The sequence below is a fragment of the Chenopodium quinoa genome, unplaced genomic scaffold, assembly GCF_001683475.1.
Source record: "Chenopodium quinoa cultivar QQ74 unplaced genomic scaffold, ASM168347v1, whole genome shotgun sequence".
NCBI lineage: Eukaryota > Viridiplantae > Streptophyta > Magnoliopsida > Caryophyllales > Amaranthaceae > Chenopodium > Chenopodium quinoa.
Genome location: NW_018744656.1, coordinates 523,052 through 541,725, shown reverse-complemented (window position 1 = coordinate 541,725; position 18,674 = coordinate 523,052). Strand labels below are relative to the sequence as shown.

General features: G+C 35.3%; 5 protein-coding genes across 6 annotated transcripts; 2 read left to right on the top strand and 3 right to left on the bottom strand.

Moving 5' to 3' along the window:
* Positions 1 to 383: 383 nt before the first annotated feature.
* On the top strand, positions 384 to 1,704 carry LOC110701700 (peamaclein-like). Its single transcript, XM_021879326.1, has 2 exons — positions 384 to 648; positions 1,270 to 1,704. The coding sequence occupies exons 1-2, from the start codon at positions 546 to 548 to the stop codon at positions 1,452 to 1,454; spliced, it is 288 nt and encodes a 95-aa protein (XP_021735018.1). The 5' UTR covers positions 384 to 545; the 3' UTR covers positions 1,455 to 1,704.
* A 408-nt stretch (positions 1,705 to 2,112) lies between these two features.
* LOC110701750 (peamaclein-like) lies at positions 2,113 to 2,947 on the top strand. The gene is made up of 2 exons (XM_021879382.1): positions 2,113 to 2,247; positions 2,739 to 2,947. Exons 1-2 carry the CDS (start codon positions 2,145 to 2,147, stop codon positions 2,921 to 2,923), a joined length of 288 nt encoding a protein of 95 aa, XP_021735074.1. The 5' UTR covers positions 2,113 to 2,144; the 3' UTR covers positions 2,924 to 2,947.
* Positions 2,948 to 3,106: 159 nt separating this feature from the next.
* Positions 3,107 to 5,727, bottom strand: LOC110701748 (U-box domain-containing protein 4-like). 2 transcript variants are annotated; one of them, XM_021879380.1, is made up of 3 exons: positions 5,571 to 5,727; positions 3,749 to 4,937; positions 3,107 to 3,563 (listed from the first exon to the last, which is right to left on the bottom strand). In XM_021879380.1, exons 2-3 carry the CDS (start codon positions 4,865 to 4,867, stop codon positions 3,489 to 3,491), a joined length of 1,194 nt encoding a protein of 397 aa, XP_021735072.1. In that variant the 5' UTR covers positions 4,868 to 4,937; positions 5,571 to 5,727; the 3' UTR covers positions 3,107 to 3,488. The 2 variants fall into 2 exon arrangements, with proteins under 2 accessions (XP_021735072.1, XP_021735073.1); XM_021879381.1 differs by lacking the exon at positions 5,571 to 5,727 and having other exon boundaries at positions 3,749 to 5,521.
* Positions 5,728 to 6,876: 1,149 nt separating this feature from the next.
* Positions 6,877 to 13,793, bottom strand: LOC110701745 (aspartic proteinase nepenthesin-1-like). Its single transcript, XM_021879378.1, has 12 exons — positions 12,668 to 13,793; positions 12,472 to 12,592; positions 10,604 to 11,031; positions 10,356 to 10,512; positions 9,594 to 9,676; positions 9,413 to 9,509; positions 9,147 to 9,219; positions 8,778 to 9,023; positions 8,484 to 8,608; positions 8,076 to 8,177; positions 7,893 to 7,990; positions 6,877 to 7,311 (listed from the first exon to the last, which is right to left on the bottom strand). The coding sequence occupies exons 1-12, from the start codon at positions 12,931 to 12,933 to the stop codon at positions 7,134 to 7,136; spliced, it is 1,974 nt and encodes a 657-aa protein (XP_021735070.1). The 5' UTR covers positions 12,934 to 13,793; the 3' UTR covers positions 6,877 to 7,133.
* A 242-nt stretch (positions 13,794 to 14,035) lies between these two features.
* On the bottom strand, positions 14,036 to 18,542 carry LOC110701746 (FRIGIDA-like protein 3). Its single transcript, XM_021879379.1, has 4 exons — positions 17,630 to 18,542; positions 15,310 to 16,359; positions 14,929 to 15,089; positions 14,036 to 14,816 (listed from the first exon to the last, which is right to left on the bottom strand). Exons 2-4 carry the CDS (start codon positions 16,334 to 16,336, stop codon positions 14,343 to 14,345), a joined length of 1,662 nt encoding a protein of 553 aa, XP_021735071.1. The 5' UTR covers positions 16,337 to 16,359; positions 17,630 to 18,542; the 3' UTR covers positions 14,036 to 14,342.
* Between the last annotated feature and the right edge of the window lie 132 nt (positions 18,543 to 18,674).

Sequence of the window (18,674 nt, the reverse complement as noted above, 5' to 3'; positions counted from 1 at the left end):
AATTTTATTTTTTTTCTGATTGAAATTGTCCGAGCCTTTAGGAAATTTTGGAAACAACATATGAAACATATAGAATCACTCACGCATCGCGTTCATAATGGGCTAGTAACTATTTTCTAGAACGTAAAAGTCTGTCTTTTCTTGATGAAATTATATGGATTTCTTATTTACTTTTTACGTAGAAACTTTTGTTGGGTTGTATGTACAATGTCAGATATTTGGATATGAACATATCTTGAGCACATGAGCTCGCATTTATTGTACATAGTGATTTAAAATTTACGTAACAAATATAGTCCCTTTCGGTATGTAGCCTGAACTTGTTGTGTCTATCTCATATTCATACCATGATGTATACATTTGGACGCTCTAAAAATACAGGGGTCCTTAGTTTGGCCATGTGTAGTATGCTTTGAATGACCTAATCTTATACACCGTACTGTTGTCTCACTCTCAGCTAATATATCCCCATTATAAAGCCTTACAACTCCAAGTCAAGAAACCAAATTAAGTCTTAGTAAAGATTGCAAAGACATCAAAGAAAAATGAAGCTTGTTATTGCAACTCTGTCAATTGTTATTCTTGTTCTTGCCTCATCTTTTGTTCATCCATCCATGGCTCTTAATGATGCAATCAAGCCTAACACTAGTAAGTGGTTTTCTATCAAGTACTATATGCTTAATTATTGTATGCATTTCCTTAGACAAGACTAGAATAATAACTTTTGAAGTCAATTTTGAACATTGATCTTCATCATTATATGCACTACTATTATATTTATAGTTAACAGTCTTAACACTAAAAGCATCATAATTCTATGAAAATATATTTTATGTTTCTAGTAATGTTGTATGGACAAAGACAAGTCTCGTGTATTAATGACAATAAAAACGTTTATAATAGAGTTTGAACTCAAGACTAGCAATAGTTACAAATCTTATTATTTCACACTCAATATCATTACGCCGTATATCTAACTTGTACTACTAAAGGGTGTTATGTGTTTTTTTTTTTTTTTTTTTTTTTCCCAATAGTTTTTATCTAATCTGCTAATTTTCATTACTTAGTTCATATGGAACTCAAATACTACAATATGATATTTAAAATAATAGCCTCTAGTTTGAGTAATTTTGCAAGCATTAGTTGAAGTTGTAACCCAAAAAAAGCCAGTTTTATTTAAAGGAAGTGCCTTGACTGGTTTAATTTGTCAAGATCTGTTTCTCTCTTCATTTAGCTGAAAGCTTGAATATTGTTGATTTTGGAATGTAGATCTGGATTGTGGTTCAATGTGTGGTGCGAGATGCAGTAAAGCAGGACATGAAGGCTGTATGAAATTCTGCCAAATTTGTTGCCAGAAGTGCAATTGTGTACCATCAGGGACCTATGGCAACAAACACCAATGTCCTTGCTACAGAGATATGAGGAATTCTAAGGGCAAACCCAAGTGCCCTTAAGATTTTTCGCAGGATAAATTTAGATCTCGTCACCTTTCCCTCTGTCCGCAAATTATTGTCACTATAATAGTCGTATATTTGTTTTGAATTATGTATGGGCATAGGTTTAATTAGTATGCTTTAAAGAGTAAATTATGTACGGTATGTTTCACTCGAAACTCCGAAATAAATAAATTGGTGTCACTCAACATCATTTTACTCATATGTACCATTTTGTATTAATGAATTTCATATTATATTGGTAATTTGTGTAACATGTATAAGTAATATAAACTGATTTCTTACCTAAACTTCATTTTTACAAGAACAAACTTAATTGTCTAACAGTTAGGCAACTAACAAAGAAGTGAAATGACAATAGTCGTCTTACATAGATTACGTACCTAAACCTTACTACAATTTTCTCGTTTCGTGTATTTAGCTACTTATTTAGCTAAGCAAATCGTCCTACTCTTTTAAGAGTACGTATTAAAAGTAAGATTAATTGCTTGAGTGTACTGTATACAATATGTATTTGCTTGAGTCACAACTCAGACGACATACGGTGTCCTGTGTAAGAAAATTTCTGTTGCAGTGCCTAATAGCCGAACATGTGTTAATAATTGAGCTTTCTTAGTATTTCTTCAGCTATATAATCAAGTCCATAGTAATTAGAAGTAAAGCTACAATTCCCCATAAAATCAAAGAAAAATGAAGCTTGTTTTTGCAACTCTGTCAATTGTTTTCCTCGTTCTTGTCTCATCTTTAGTTCATCCATGCATGGCTCTTTCTGATGCAATCAAGCCTAACTCAAGTAAGAAGTCTTTTCATCAAATACAATATGCTTAATTTTATGCACTTTCCTTGAACAAAGATAATCTAGTCTCTATGTAAAACTTGTGTGACTTGCTTGAATTGGTAGGTTTTTTTTTTTAGTTAGCAAATATTATTGGTTCAACAATTAGTTATAGTTTATGGAAAATGAAAAATTTGCCATTCAAAAGATTTCTATATTGTATACGAGTAAATGCACATTCAGTTCAAAAATTATACATATAAATGCACATTTTAACAACTTCAAAAGAAGCAAAGTTATTTGATGTTTTATGGGAGTGTTTGACTACTATCTACTGTAGTAGACATATTAGTTAAATTCTAGTACCGAAAAATTCAAAAAAATAAAAAATAATGAAGGGTTCCTGATTCCTAAATTAATATTTCAGAATTTCAATTTCTCTCCATTTACTTAACTAGCCTTTGAAATTAAAGACTGAATGCTGGAATTTAATTGATTCTGGAATGCAGGTTTGGACTGTGACTCCAAGTGTGGGGTGAGATGCAGTAAATCAGGACATGACCGATGTCTAACATTTTGCCTCAAGTGTTGCCTTAAGTGTAATTGTGTACCATCAGGGACTTATGGCAACAAACATGAATGTCCTTGCTACAGAGACATGGTGAACTCTAAGGGCAACCCCAAGTGCCCTTAGGGTCACTGTATTACTGAGAATAACAACTTGATCTATCGTCTCCCCTCCCTTTGTCCGGAAATAATTGTAACTACGTTAGTATTTTTTAAATTATATACGGACATAGGAAAATATGTTCTTATGAGTAATATTAATTATGTACGGTATGTTTCACTTTAAACTCTAAAATAAATGCTTTGGTGTCACACGAACATCATTTTTACTACCATTTGCACAATTACGTATTTCTTGTAGTACTGTTGGTAATGTAATTTCAAAATAATACGGAGTACTTCGTATCATCCTCTAATCAGAAGCTCAGGTTTACAGGAGCAAGGCTAATTGTCTACAACAGTTGAGCAGATAACAGGAGGTGAAATGTCAAAGATGCTCTTACTTGTCCAACTTGACCTAACAGAACAATTTACATCCTGTTAGTTGCCTAACTATCAAGGCAAATACTTTGTATACTTTTTCTTTTACACAATATTCACAGAAGATCAAACAATTCAGAACAACTAATTTTATACCATGTATTTCTCAACTGATTATAAAATAAAGTTACCACATATGACATAACAAAATTTCAGGTATACGATCCGCCTGCTATGTCATTATAAGCTGCTTGTAGGTTTCTCAAATGCTGCAGAATCCTGTTAGCCTGCAATACATCAAAAGAATTGATTAATAACAAATCGCGATACACAAAGATTCATAATCACCCCATTTTAATATAATTGGGGCCGTTTTGAGTGTTTCTTTTGGATATTGAGGTTCGAACATGGACAAGGAAATTCAATATGGGACGGAAGGAGTAAGAAACGATCACAAAAATTTGTACCGTACCTTTTCTTTGGCCCTTGAGGTTCCGGACATGGACAAGATTACTAAAGGTGGCACAGCTCCTTCTTCTAACACCCTTCTGCAGTATCTATTACTGTCTGCACAAAAATGCACAAGTGCTGCAGCAGCATTCTCTTTTCCCCTGGGTGAACCTAACTCAACCGCCTCAACAAGAAGAGATATCCCCCCTGCTTCGGCTATAGCCTTTCTCCCTTCAGGACCCGAGGCAAGATTTGCTAACACAACCACTACCCTGTCGACCATCCCAGTTGCAGGATCCATCAAGTCTATCAGATGTTTTACAGCACCTGATCTCACTATTGTAAGCCGATTATCAGTACATGTAGACAAGTAGAACAAAGCAGTGGCCGCGTCCTTCCTACCACGGGGTGTTCCATTCCCTAACAAATCTACCAAAGCACCAATAGCTCCTGAATTCCCTATCCTAATCTTATTCTCTTCAAATACAGATAAACTATAAAGAGTTGCAGCTGCATTTTCTCGAGCCTCATCGGTCCCTGTCTGAAGGACATGGATCAAAGGCTCAATCGCCTCAGCTTTTACAATGTTGACCTTATTGTTGTTACTGATAGACAAGTTCAGAACAGCTGTTACCGCGTTTTCTTGAGTTATCATGTCTGAACTACGAAGGAGGTCAACCAAAGGGCTGATAGCCCCACAACTCGCTATCAATATTTGGTTGTCCAAGTCCTTGGCTAAAATCCGGAGCTCAGAGGTGGCTTCCCTTACTGTCTCAAGTGCAGTACTTTTCAGATTTTCTATTAATTCCTTTACATGGGTCTCAAATCTTGCAGCAACCTCATTTTGACCTTCCCTTGCAGACAAAGGTACAATCATGGGTGAAAGTCCCATCGACTGAACTCGAATTTTAGGATTATATCTTTTCCTTTCTTTTTGCTGAGTGCCTGTTGTTGCTGGTGCAGGAAGATTTTGATCCTTGGTTTCTTTTTGCTGAGTGCCTGTTGTTGCTGGTGCAGGAAGATCTTGATCCTTAGCCATCATGCCTAATTCATTGATTTTGCCGGCTTCTGATGAATTGTGCAATTGCTGCTGATTGACATCTCCAGCTATATCTTGTTCTAAGTCAGTGTATGAAACCATGATGGACTAATTTTTGAGGGACTTTTTATATATAAGCTTAATGCCTCTATATTCTTCTTGTGCACATGTTCTGTACCAAAACAACACATATCACCATCTTTCTATGCTATCATGAATTATGATCAGTATACAACGCGCGACACGCGAGAAGAATTAATCATGCAGGAAGCCTATTAAACCTTTGATTTATATGAGTATTGAGTAGGAATTACAAATTAATGAAATATATGCAATTGCAACTAAATTCTCAAAACTACTCGTTATATTTCTCCATTCCCCCTTAATTTCTTCTAATTCAAGTTTATGAAATTGAGACCTAGAAAACTACTTATACATGAGATGAAATAATGCAACTGATCCAAGTTTCAAAAAATTAAATATCATAGTATACATATTGATAGAGATTACCCACAGAATATTTTCGACCTCGGAAACTAAGTAGATACATAAACAACCGCATTTCTAGCATCCAATACCACGAAAATAAATCAATAATTCAAGGCTCAAACAAATTGAACGACAAGAAAATTAATTTGCAATCAAACAGTGAAACTCTGAATAAAATAAAATAAAAAAAAATGTCAAATTAGCAAACAATTAGTACAATAACACAAAGTTATAATCAAAGAAATAATCTTTTAGTTCAGATTAATCAACAATTACAGGAGTATTTAAAACAGAATAAAGAAAGAAGTAGAACTACCTGAAAGTGAAGAACAAATAAGCGAAAATGGCGAAAGAAACAAAAGAAGAGAGAAAGATAGACTTTTCAAACACGTCGAGTTATACTTATACCGTGTTTTAGTTGTTGTACTAAATTTCCCGTTTATATAAAAAGTGCTTTTTTTGTGGGAAGACCTTGACTAAAAATGTCAACAAGCTAAGCTACTCGTATTAAAAAGCTACAACAACTTATCTTAAATTTTCTAGGTTGTTCTAATGTTCACCCAATTTTGTTACGAACTGCCAAGGAAATTGTGTGATTGCTGGAATTATAAGGTAGGAAAACTGAGAAAATTTATTTTCTATTTTCAATTGTGTTGACGCATGCTCCACAATTAGTCGTCTATGTGATTGGAATTAAGATATTACATTTCATATTGAAAGTGCGATAATTATAAGACTTTTAGTGGTTTTGTCAATTAGTTAACTTTTGTATGCTTCGTATTTCTCATAAGTCATAAGTATACTCTTTACATTTTAATCAAACAATTACCAAGTATAATTGAATCTTTTTAAAGGTTGCTTAATTATTTTTTTATTTGATGCCGATTAGTCAATTCATCAAGGATTATAAACTCATTTTGTAAAATTTTACTTAATATTATTACTACCAAAGAAAATGATGCATTGACGTCAAAAAAAAAAAAAAAAAAAAATATGATGTATGATAAGCAAGCTCAAAGGAAGGGAAGTTCATAAACATGTATAAGCTCTACACCAACACTCATATCTTGGTCTAGTAGAAAGGAGAGCACCTTCCAACTATGAAGTTGGAGGTTCAATCCCCATAATGACAATTTGGGGGTGGAATTCCCTTGCCTTCCCTGGCAAGTTATATTACCATAGAGCGTGTTTGGTCTTATAAGCAGCGTCATCAATTACATAATCACCATTATACAAAGTCGGTATCAAAACTTTCTACTCTTAAAAATTGAATTTCTAAGTTCTCTAGAAGTCCTCTCCACTTATTAAAAGACTTCTAGCCTTTTAGGTCTTCTTTCGAGTCCTCCTAAGCCACTAAACCACATAACATTATTACTTTTGTGACTCTGTTTCAAAATAGTATTGTCATTTTTCTAATCACTATCATGTCATTTATCGAACTATGAGGAAACAAATTGAAAGATATGAACTTGGGGTCTGGTAATATTTAAGCTCAAAAACAAATACGAGTACTAGTATTTAGAGCTATTGTCACACACCCAATCCAAAGAGATGTAAATCATGTAATACAGAGTACTATTCAGGATACTTAAGAGCTGGGAGGACAAAAGAAATGCACTTGATAAAAAGTCATGTAACAATAACAGAAGAAACATTTGTAAACTATTGATGATTTCATCATGTATTAGAAATTAAGAATTTATCTACAAAACGAAGACTGGCAATAGTTTAACTCTTCTAGGCATTTTGCGTTAATCAAGGACAGCTCCCTCGTTAATTAGGCATTAAACTTGTATGTATTCTACCTTGCTCTACAATAACAAAATGCTACAAGCAAAATCTTGGAAGTAAAAGAATGGGAGAATAGCTCATTATTCGTTTACAATGGCTGGAGTTCTTGCTCAGGAACAACAGTATCGCTATCAACAGGCTTGTATTGTATTGTTGTTTGCTGCCTCCATTTCCGAATGAACCAAATCCCATAAACAGATATACCCAACATCAGTGAAGCAATAACTGCCATGACCACTAGCAAGTAATGTTGATGCCACCAACTCCTGCATCAAAAGAATCAAATTAAGGAGAGCAGAAAATATACAAAACTTGGCTGAAAGAACAAGGTCAGTTTCCCTACGAAGAAAACAATTTTTTTGCCACAAAAACTACATGCATAAGCTTTCTTTCATCATCAATTGCATACTGAGCAGTGACCTCAAAAGCCAAAAAAAAAAAAAAAAAAAAAAAAAAGAAACCTTGATTAGAACTTTAATTGAATTCTGAGATTCATTGCATTGGTACTCATGCCACTAAAAAGTAAACACATGAGATCATGGAGGTGAAATATGACAAAGGGAATACTTCAATATTAGCAGAAACTAGAGCAATCAGCACTTCATTGAAACATCACGAACAAAATATACAGAAATACTTGAGAAGATCCAAAAACTATACTCTTCCAACTGTATGGAATATAGATATTACAAAATCACAGACTAGTAAAGTCGCAAAATACAGAATGGTCAGAGAAAGAATAATACACACATGCATACTGATTATTAAGTATGCAGGGGGAAAATACACAAGAAAAACACAAACCAGCATATTCAAGATATTAGGGAAACTGAAATAATGACTTTACCGTTTCATAGGAGGCTCAACCTTCCAATTAGCCAGCGTATAACTGCCAAAGGTTTCTGGAAGTTGAACATTATGTTCTGCTAAATGGGCAATAATATGCTGCAATGATAATGATCAAATCAATATTAGGAAATAACAATCCAGCTTCCTTCAAAATTAAAATCTTTCATCAAAAACAACCTACCACTGCAGTTGTGTTTGCTATATAATTGGCAGATCTTTCCGGATAGATTCCCCATGTTATCAGGGAACCATTTCCAGACGAAGTCAAATTTAGTAAATGAACCTGGAGAAACCAACAAAAGAGCTCTTTACCAAATAAATTAAAACAACAAAAAACAAGTGAAATGCTGTTTGCTTTAAAAATATCTTATGGTACTCCCACTATTAGACACATTGAAGACTGTTCCCACATGATGAAAAGCAAGAAGATTATTGGACTGCAAATAAAATTTCCTGAGTAGAGCTCAAGATGTAAAGTGATGTCTTAAACCATTCTATAGCTAGAGGGGAAAGTGCAGTCGCAAAACTTTGATTACATCTTAGCTCCAATAGAATTGTTAACGAAAGATCAAATTTATGCTCAACTCACTTGTAATGTATTGACTCCCAACTCTTGAGCAATGAAGCCAGATAGCTCTGATATGCGAGGCTTCAAGTCCGAGTCTTTAATGCTCAAAGACATATCAAATGTAATGAATCCAACTTTTACCTCTCCTGAGATTAATGAAATCAATGAAAAGAGACGTCAACAAACATATAAACGTGTAACAAAAACTCTAATTTACAAAGTTGATGAAATATTGACATTTGAACAAGTCATTCTAATGCAATAAATTCTTCGGTCTAATACCACAACAAAAGAAGGAACACTTGGTGAATGTACCTGGAATAGCATAACTTGGCACTCCCTTAGGTGCTGGTGCTGGTCCTGAAGCTGATGCTGATGCTGGTGTTGGTGACAATCCTGGAGGGGAAACCTCCCCGTTTAATGGGGCAGGTGCAGGTGCGGGTGTGGGTGAATCATCAGTCACACGAAGTCCCTCCCATAACTCAGAGCAATTTGTCTTCCAAAATCCAACTTTCAAGTGTTCACGGTCATATGTCACGAGAGTATTACGGACAACAATTCCTATAATTTAAGCAAAAGGACATTGCGAGACTGTTAGCACAAAATAAACAAAACATCGAAACTCGAAAAAAACCAGAAAAGATTTAAATTAGAAGATCAGATAAATAGTTAAGCACACAATACCTCCTAAAAGAGTTGTGGGATCTTTCCCGTTCTGAAAAACTCCAAGGCAATACGCACCAGGCACCTTTGAATGCTGAATAAGGAAGTAATATGTGAGCATGAGATAAATTCTAATATAAATCAGAAGTTTAACTACGTCATACTATCCCCATCCTACTATTTAAACCTGAAGTTTGCCTAGAATTGAACGTTGTCAAAAGTTTTTTCTTAAAAAAAAAAAAAAAGAAACAAGCCAACAAAAACAAGGAATAAACCACCAAAATCACCTTAAATAAATAGTTTTCCGGTGATAGTGAATATTTTAGACCATTTTCAAAGACCATATCAACAGCAGGGAATGTCTTTGAAAGTTCGGAAACCTTTCTGCAGAAACACAAGTATGACAGAAATTTAAAATTTGGGATAGAACAACTGCTAGTGTACAAGTCATCAGTGGTATAAACTTACCTTCCAGCACCAGAAAAGCAAACATCATTATAATTGGGGTCAGGTCCACGAATTTGCTTAAGGCCATGGAGTTCACTAGTTAACTGCATTAACATCACGCATAATAGTTAATTGACATATATTGTAGAAAGATACAGCATCCTCTATGCTTACATGGTTAAGAAAAGGATTATATATAGTTCCAAATCAAACTCCAAACCTATTCTTTGCATAATTGATAGTTAATAAACCTAAGACACTCCTCTCCTCACTTTCTCTATGTAATTCAATTATAAATCAGAATATAACCCTATTCTTAGCATAATTGAGTGGTCAATAAACCTAAGACACTCCTCACTCTCTTTCTCTCTAAGACATTCTTGTTTAATTGCTCATATAGTCGAATTGCAACAAAGACATGACTTACAATAATAATCCCTCCGTTTTTAAAATTGGTCTACCTTCTACTTTCACTTTCCCCAACACAGAACTTAAACAATTGATATCCTTACATATCTATTACGGAGTAGTAAAAAATATAAATACATAATACTATTTGTATTTATATATTACTCCGTAATAAACAGATTTAGTCAAAGCAAGATATATGAATAGAACAAAAATTAAGGAAGGGGGGGGGGGGGGGAGAATAGATTCTACAGTGCATCTTCAAATTGCAAACTTATTTTGTCATCTCATCTAGAATCAGAAATAGTAAAATGCTAACAGACAAGTCGTTAGTAATAAAAAGAAAAAGAAAAAGAAAAAAAAAAAAAAGCTTACCGCACGCTTAAATGCCACAAATGCTGCTTCTGGCAGATACGCATATGTTGTACCACTATCCAGAACAGTTCCATGTTTACCATCAAAAACCTTCGGATCAATAGCCAGCTTCTTCCCAGCAACATGTAATTCCTTCAGCTCAATATTGTAATATGGACTGTTGGCATCCAGAAACTAGAGTAAATGTGTCAGATATTAAGGAAAATATATAAAGTATTATACAATTATTTAGTCCTTTCAGCTCATACCTGCGGTCAGGGTCAGAATGGCTGAAGACCATGTCGGAGGGGGGTGACAAAGAGCCAAGAATCATAGCACCACCACCAATACCCATCCCGCCATAACAAAGTGAGAAGGAATCACCAATTACACTTTTATCAACAAGTTGATCAACAATGCTCAGATCACCCCGACCCAAACCCATTATACCATCAGCATGCTGACTGTACAGGTCACCGGTTTCCGCATTTTCACAACCAAAAACTGTACGCTGGGGTTTAAGCTCACTCTGGTTGCCAAATGATACAATATCTTCACCAAGAACGCCGCTGCTAGAACTCATTTCAGCATACTGTCTCTCATATACACACTGAGCATTCTCAGCATCACATGTACAATCAGGATTGCATTTAACGGGGTGGTAGGTGGTTGAAAGATCTGGTTGGAACTTTGGGTCCTACAAATTATATTAAAAAAAAAAAAAAAAAAAAAAAAAAAAAAAAAAAAAAAAAAAGAGGTAAAGCAATTAAGCAAAGAACCAGTGATAAACAGATAAAAAAAATTAAGAAGAAAGGAAACAAAATTATCCAACACACCCTTTACAGAACCAGGGGAAGTAAAATCATCTAGTTTTGTTTCATAGAAAGTGCGCAAGAATGGCAAAAGGAAACAATTGGAGAATGCAACACCTAGGCATGTATTACAAAAGTAAATAAATGAGGAAAGAAAGAAAACAAATGATATACTCCGAATGTTCACTAGTTTTTATCATATACTACGTGGAAAGCACGCACAGGAATTACAGGGAGAAACCCTAGAAGGATGCAGCACCCAAGCATGTAATTCAAATGAGAACAAACAAAAAAAAATATAGTATACATATTCCTACAGAAAGAATTCAAGCAAAGTATCTAAAATTCAAATCTCTTGCCTCAACACATTATGTCTAGTTTTTGACAACCATACTCTAGGATGACTATATTTTTTATATGCTTCGAAATTACAATTGGATAGTTACAATCCAAAAATCCTATCTTTCAGCGAGTATGGTTATATAGTTTCATTAAAAGCAACTCAGTTACCCAACTAGAAGATCATTACACGTAATTAACCATACATAAGCCTACACCCACCCTCCGATTTTGGTTAGTTTCAACCCAAAAATCCAATGTTTCTGCAAGAAAGGTAACATAAAGCAGCTCGTTTTCCAAACTAGAAGATGCTTACACATATTTATCCACACATAAGCCTACACCCTCCAATAATTAGAAAATTTCACAAAACAACAGCCACATCCACATATTGCACACTCAGATATCATCATATAAATGGAACTAGAGCTTGCATTCTTGGAAACCAAATTAACGGATAAGCTAGATAAGTTTCTAAATTAAAACCTGTATGTGGGATTGTGGGAATGCTGCATGAGTAGAATACAATAAGTATAAAGCAATAATTATATAAATGTCACATTACATGTATTCAATATCATCATCACGACGAATTCCCAAATGGAAAGTATGCTCATAAAGTTATACCGTCAGCTATTATGTCAACTTCCACATTGATATAACTCCATAATCCGAATTTAAATCCATTTCTAAAATTGGCTCCGAATAATCACATAGTGGCAACAAAATGTAGAGCAGTGAAGCTTCAATTTCACGTTTATTATAATAACTAAAACAGAAATAAAGTATTGCTTGTAAAGCACTGAAACAAATTAATTTATACATTATCAATCTATCCTTTTCAGATCCACCAACCATCACTACCAAAGTTAATCCAAATTCTACTAAGTTCCTCCCAATCAGATCACTCACATTCATAAATTAATCATAATCAACAAAAAAAAACGAATTTAACATAAAATTAAATAAAAATTACAGTAAAATACCTGATGATTTCCACATTGATCACAATCAGAGCAAGGAACATAAGTAACAGTACTTCCTGTATCTACAATCAACGCGAATTCTTGCGGTGGAGTTCCTATATACAATCTCGTCGTATAATACCTAAAAAAAACCCCCAAAATTATTGAGTTTCCCCTAAAATTGAAAAAATGGGAGAATTTCACATATTATACATACCCATTAGAGAGGAGATCGTCGAAGAGATTCATACGAGCATTAATAGGAACACGTTTAGCTTGAAGAAGACGCCGGAGTTTAGCGCTAGGAATTTTCCGGGAAAGTGAGAGAGGCAGAATTAGCGGCGATGTACGGCGGAGATTGAGGTCGTCGGAGGTGGAATTTACGGCGGAGGAAACCGAAAATGCGGAGGTGAGGAGAGAGATTAGGAGGAGGAAGATGGTGGTGGTGGTAACGGCGGCGAATCGGAGCCGTCGCCGCGTCATGGTGAGTTGGAGTGAGTGAAATGCGGGATGTTTGAATCAGGGGAACTGGAAGGATGTTGAAGCTTCAACAAAAGTTGGAGAGAGATTGAGAGAGATGTACTTATATTTGTTGGACGGTTGCGGATTCAAGTACTGTACTCGTATAAAGTTAGGTGATTGACGCGGCATTTTTTATATACGAGTACACTGTAATTTTTTTTGATAATATGTACTGTACTATTTAATCTACTAGTTTTTTTGTTTTGTTTTTTTTTTTTTTTTTTTTAATAATAAATGAATGTACTAATGCAAGATTTGGATCTATTCAAAAAAAAAAATGCATAATTTGGAAGTGTGATTAGGGTATAAGTGGATAACAAGAAGCACTGCTACAACACTTTCCTTTTAAAAAATAGTTTATTGATGACCGAACTATAGATATCTGTATTTTGAGAAAATTTTATAATGATTAGTTGTATAATATAATCTCATTTTGAGATTACTTCATGTGATTATACTCTTTGCTCGTCTTATGAACTTTTATCCATCTTGAATTCTTGATATCTCTCACCAATTATTATGAATGAAGTACACATGCTTTTGTTGAATTAGCAGGAATAACAGTGTGTGGTGATAGTTGTTGAAGGAAATATCTACTAATAGCCTATAGTTACAGGATCTTGGTTAAATAATTTACAGTATGTAGAGTAATTCTACGGTTAGATATGGTACTAGGTCATATCAGCCTGATATATGAACTCGAAAATGGCTCACCAAACAATAGCACAAAGCAGATACAACTCGACACCACATTTTGCATTCGTGCATGTTAGTATATAACCTTGTAGAATAACATTGCAAACTCCAACTAAATACACTTATTTTACTCTTGTTCGAATGACAAAAAATCTTTCAGTAAGTGGAAACTGAAGCCAGTAATGAACAACCCCAAAAAAAGAAAAAAAATTAGGCGATGATATACCCCAATATTTATTATCCACTTCATTTCAGGAAGTTTGTAAAAGAACATGTGCCTTTGCGTACAAAACTCCTTTTCACATGGAAATTGCAACTTCACGGTATAAATGCTTCAGTTCTAAAAAAAAATAATCAACACTCAACATAGAGAAGTTGCAACTAGCAAACAGCATCTTACAAGAAGATACAGGGGCTGCAATAACAATCTGAGGGTATAATTTTTAAATAAAAGGCAATACGCAAAAACCTTTTAACACAGATGAAAATAACACAAACTGTAGCCCCCTAACAACACGTTACTGCTTGCACAGCGGTGAACCACAACCCTTAAAGTACTGGCTCAGCAATGATCTGATACAAAATGTACCTTCCTAACACACGTAACTGCTTGCCTAAAATCCTTTGATAATCAATTAAAGCTAGACTAAGTTGGATCTAATGTCATTTGAATCTTAGGCATATGGTTGGTGTGATGGTTGCAGATTAGAGCCATAGCTAGGGGCAGCAGGAGAATACGGGCCTCTGGGCCTGGTATCTTGCGGATAATATAACCTTTGATCAGTGGCTTGAGCAGCATAAGGAAGTTGAGCAGTAACGGTATAGCTATGAGGAGTTGGAAAAGCAGGATTGTACCTCTCTGGTCGTCCAGTTACTCCCGTATATGCTGCCCTTGGTGGTGGGCCATGTCTCCCACGGCCAAATCCCCGAGCTCGTTGGCCCTGGAATCCTCTATCAAATCGCGGCTTTTTTTTATGTTGGTGATGACCGGTTTCAGCTGTCCTCTTAGTATCACCTCTGACAGATTTGTCTAGCTGGGCAACCCTTTTATGGAGTGGATCAAGAGGGTAGTCAGCTTCAAGTTTATATTGTTCCACACAGGCAATGACTGCCCTCAATGCTTCAAGTTCTCGAGAATTGTAGTCATTCTGAATATGACACAGAAATTTCAGCAATCAGAAGCTGCCAACGAAAACCTCATAGATGGTTCTAAATACAGCTATAATGCTAAATCACTTCTTTGTATCAATGTGTTAATACCTGTAAGGCAGCACTGCCATTTCCTTGTGAGTTTCTCCTTAGCTCTTTCAAATATGCTCTCAAAAGAGGAACAGGAGGGAAAGCCTCAGAGAGCTTGAAAGCATGAATAAAATGTACTGCATCAATTTGCCTCCCATTACTTATCAGTGTATCAACCAAACCTGCAAAAGAATTAAGAGCTCAAAGCCTCAAATGGGTACACTTCTAAGTTCTGAAGAGTAGCAACTTTTAACAGTTTAACAATAGATAGGCACTTTAAACAATAAAAAGGCCATATAACCAACAAAACAGACTACATTACTTGGGGGAATAAACCTATAAAGAACATTGACGCATATCTTGTCCAATCTTCAGAGACAGGACGGTTGAAAGAATACCAACCTGGTATCTTTTGTGTCAAATCAAGATAGCGGCAGAGCTCAGTTGCCTGCCTGTGATGAGCAACTGCAAGAACATACTTGCAGAGTTGTCCTTCATCAAACTCAGAAGCAATTCTAAAGGTTGCAAGCAGCTGCAAAAACCCTTCTGCTTCCAATGAATTTTCATTGGCAGCATTAATGCTTTCCCCAGCCAATTTAAGTTTCCACTCATTGGCAATAACTTTCGCCTGCTGCTGGGTTTCAGGGTTAAGAAAGACATCCATGGCACAGTCAGCCTTTGACAAAAAGGCAGACAAGGCTTCCATAAGGATTAGACAAGACTGACGCATACCATGAAGGGCAGCATCTCTAATATCCACTTCTTGGGTCATTTCTTTGGGAGGGAAAAATCCCGCCAGTGCATCAAGCACCAAACGTGCTGGCTCAGTCGCACTACCGAGTGCAACTGACAGCTGTTCCTTCCAAAGAGAGGAAAGGTTTTCTAGGTTCTCCATGACAAAGTTCAAAAGTCCTAAGGAATCCATCTGCTCACAAAATTGTGTCAGCTCTGCACAAGGATTAACCTCGGCAGCAACACCTTCAACATTTCCCCCCATTTTATGAGGAGGTTTCCGTTCTTGGGTGTCAATTGATGCATTTTCATCATCAACAAAGCTGCTTACCTTATGGTTGTCCCTAGCTTTAGTGATTGCAGCCACAGCAGCATCTTTTAGTTCCTGCACCTGATCTAACAAATCTTGCTCCTTAGCCACAACTGCTGCCTCTTTCTCAGCAAAAAGCATGTGATAGTGAGATTCCCTAGCTGTGAAATCCTTTTCTTTGGCTTCAAGTTCTTCAAATGTCTTCTTCGTCATTGACTCCAAGTTACGGAAATGTGCTTCAACATCATTCCATGGAACCTGAGTGCTGAAAGTTTCGTTATGAGTTTCCAGCTCACTTAATGCCTTCCCTAGCTGTTCTAGCAGAGATGAGCTCAACTCAATAGAGGATGTCATATTGATCTCAACCATTTCTTCTGTATCACCCATTTCTGTGTAACCGTTCGCCAGGGCTGCAATATGAAGATAATCCATATCAAAATACAAGATGCATGAATAGATTAAATACAAAATTGCAAATATATTTGCCTTACACACCAAAACTTTCATTGCTTCATCAGATATTCAGATGTCACATCATTATGCTAGAAAGAAATTATTTCTAGCTGAGTACGAAACACCAATATTTAGGCTTGTTTGGCCCCTGATTGTATTCTACTTGATCGCTAAATCATGAACCATCGCTATTCCCTTTAAAAAGGCATGGTTATGGGTCTACCGTTTAACTTGTTTATTTTATATGTTGAGCCTATATAGTTTAATTATAGAGGAACAAAGTAATTAACTAACTTTTTTTAAAACTATATCGTCTATATGTGTGCAAAGAAGCCAAGGATCATTAATGGAAGTTGGTGCAACTATTGTCAGAAACCATTGATTCTTCAAAAATCTCTATCCTCATTTACACCACTCTTTAACCATTTATATGCCTATTTGAATCACATTTTAATTACCATAACTAGACAAATGAACACCTCGGCCATTTCTATGCTACCAAACTAGCCATGAAAAATTTTAGGAAAAAAATAAAATTTCACCTCCACAATCCTTACTCACACTAAGTCATTACCAAGGTGCTTCTCTATATTCAACCTGATAAACCACTACCATACACACCTCTAAAAGGGATTCTTTTAAGACGAGGCAGGAAAAGGAGGTTAAAGGTTTGTTGCCGTGCAACAGAAGATATGCTAATTTCAATATATGCATATCTCAATAGAATAACCCCTTAAGTTAAAAAATTCTAAAGGGATTTTGTAGGAGTACACTAGTATTTTTGGATTGAGACTTGCATCATTCCAAAAATCTCAGATATTAACTAGTTAATCCTCTTCGCCTCACCAAAGATCACAATATTCATACATAGCGGTAAATTAACTTCTAGAGCAGTTTCTTAGCAGATTGTATAAGTTATACCGTTTTCTAATTTACAATCATCATAAATGTTAAACCTAAAACATACCTAAGCTTCAAAGTACAAGAATCACAAACTTTAATGTTCAATTTAGTTGTAGATTGAAAGAGGTATTAATTCAATTCTTCAAAAAAGTTCTCTAATTTCAGACATTGTTGAACAAATTAACATCCAACCCAACCCCATGAAACTCCCTCAAACAATCATCAAATTATTTGACAAAGCGATTAAGCATAAACAGATTATATGATAAATGAAAAAAAAAAAAAAAAAATTATCAAGAAAGAGGATTAATTAGAAAATCGTACCTGGATATAAGACAAATGTGAAATGAGCAGAGATTCAAGGTTGAGCGAATAGAGAGATAAGATTTTGATGAGGCAAAAGTGCAAAACAGATAGAAGTTTGTGGTTCCTAGAAATATCACGAATCAGAAACAATCGTTATTGTTTGTTTTGCGTTTCGGTCGAACAGTAGAACTAGAACATGTTTAAACCCTCGCCAAACAGCCACCGCTCTCCAGCTAAGCTAATTTTGTCAGTTTTGTACCTTTGTGCAACAATAACAAAATGATACTTATCCCTCCTTCCACGTTTCGCTTGGTCTAGGCGTAAGAAACTCTTTTTGTGCTTCAATTATAGATAGAGGCATAGAGCAAGGTATGGATCCGGCGAACATAAAGGCCAATCAAGCACGGCACAAAAAAAGTTTGACCCATCACAAGCCTGTAGTAACGTGAGAGGCTTATATGTGCTCATGTGCTATTCACATACATAAATTTTAAAATTTAGCACAAGTACGATACAAGCACAACATTCTAAATCTTCATATCAAGTTACATATTTCTAACCTAAGGCACATTGGCTTGGCCCTATTGGTCACAATTGTACTTGTACACTAGCCACCTAGCCATCACATTGCTTTTTGGACGTGATGGTTGATATAAGAGACATGTACTTGTACTAGATTTAAAAATTCTTTTAAAATAACCTATTCCAAAGGCCGTACAAATAATTGCATAGATGCTTGCATAGTATTCTCTCTCTCCCCTTTTGTTTGTTCTATAGGGTAAAGTTGTTTTTTTTTTTTAGTTGGAAGAAATTAATGAGAGAGAATAGTTGAGAAACCAAACGTAGAGATTTTGAGAGTAAATGTATGGTCCCTTACAACCAAAAATAATATGGAGCAAACTTAAAGGGACAAAACTGAAAAAAAATTCATTACTTTTTTTTTTTTTTTTTTTTTGACAAGGAAAAAAAATTCATTACTTTGTATTACTCCGTATAATGTTCCTCATTTTTTAGTGTTGAAAGTTAACATTTTTATGTTGATGCTAAGTGAGCACTGTAGATC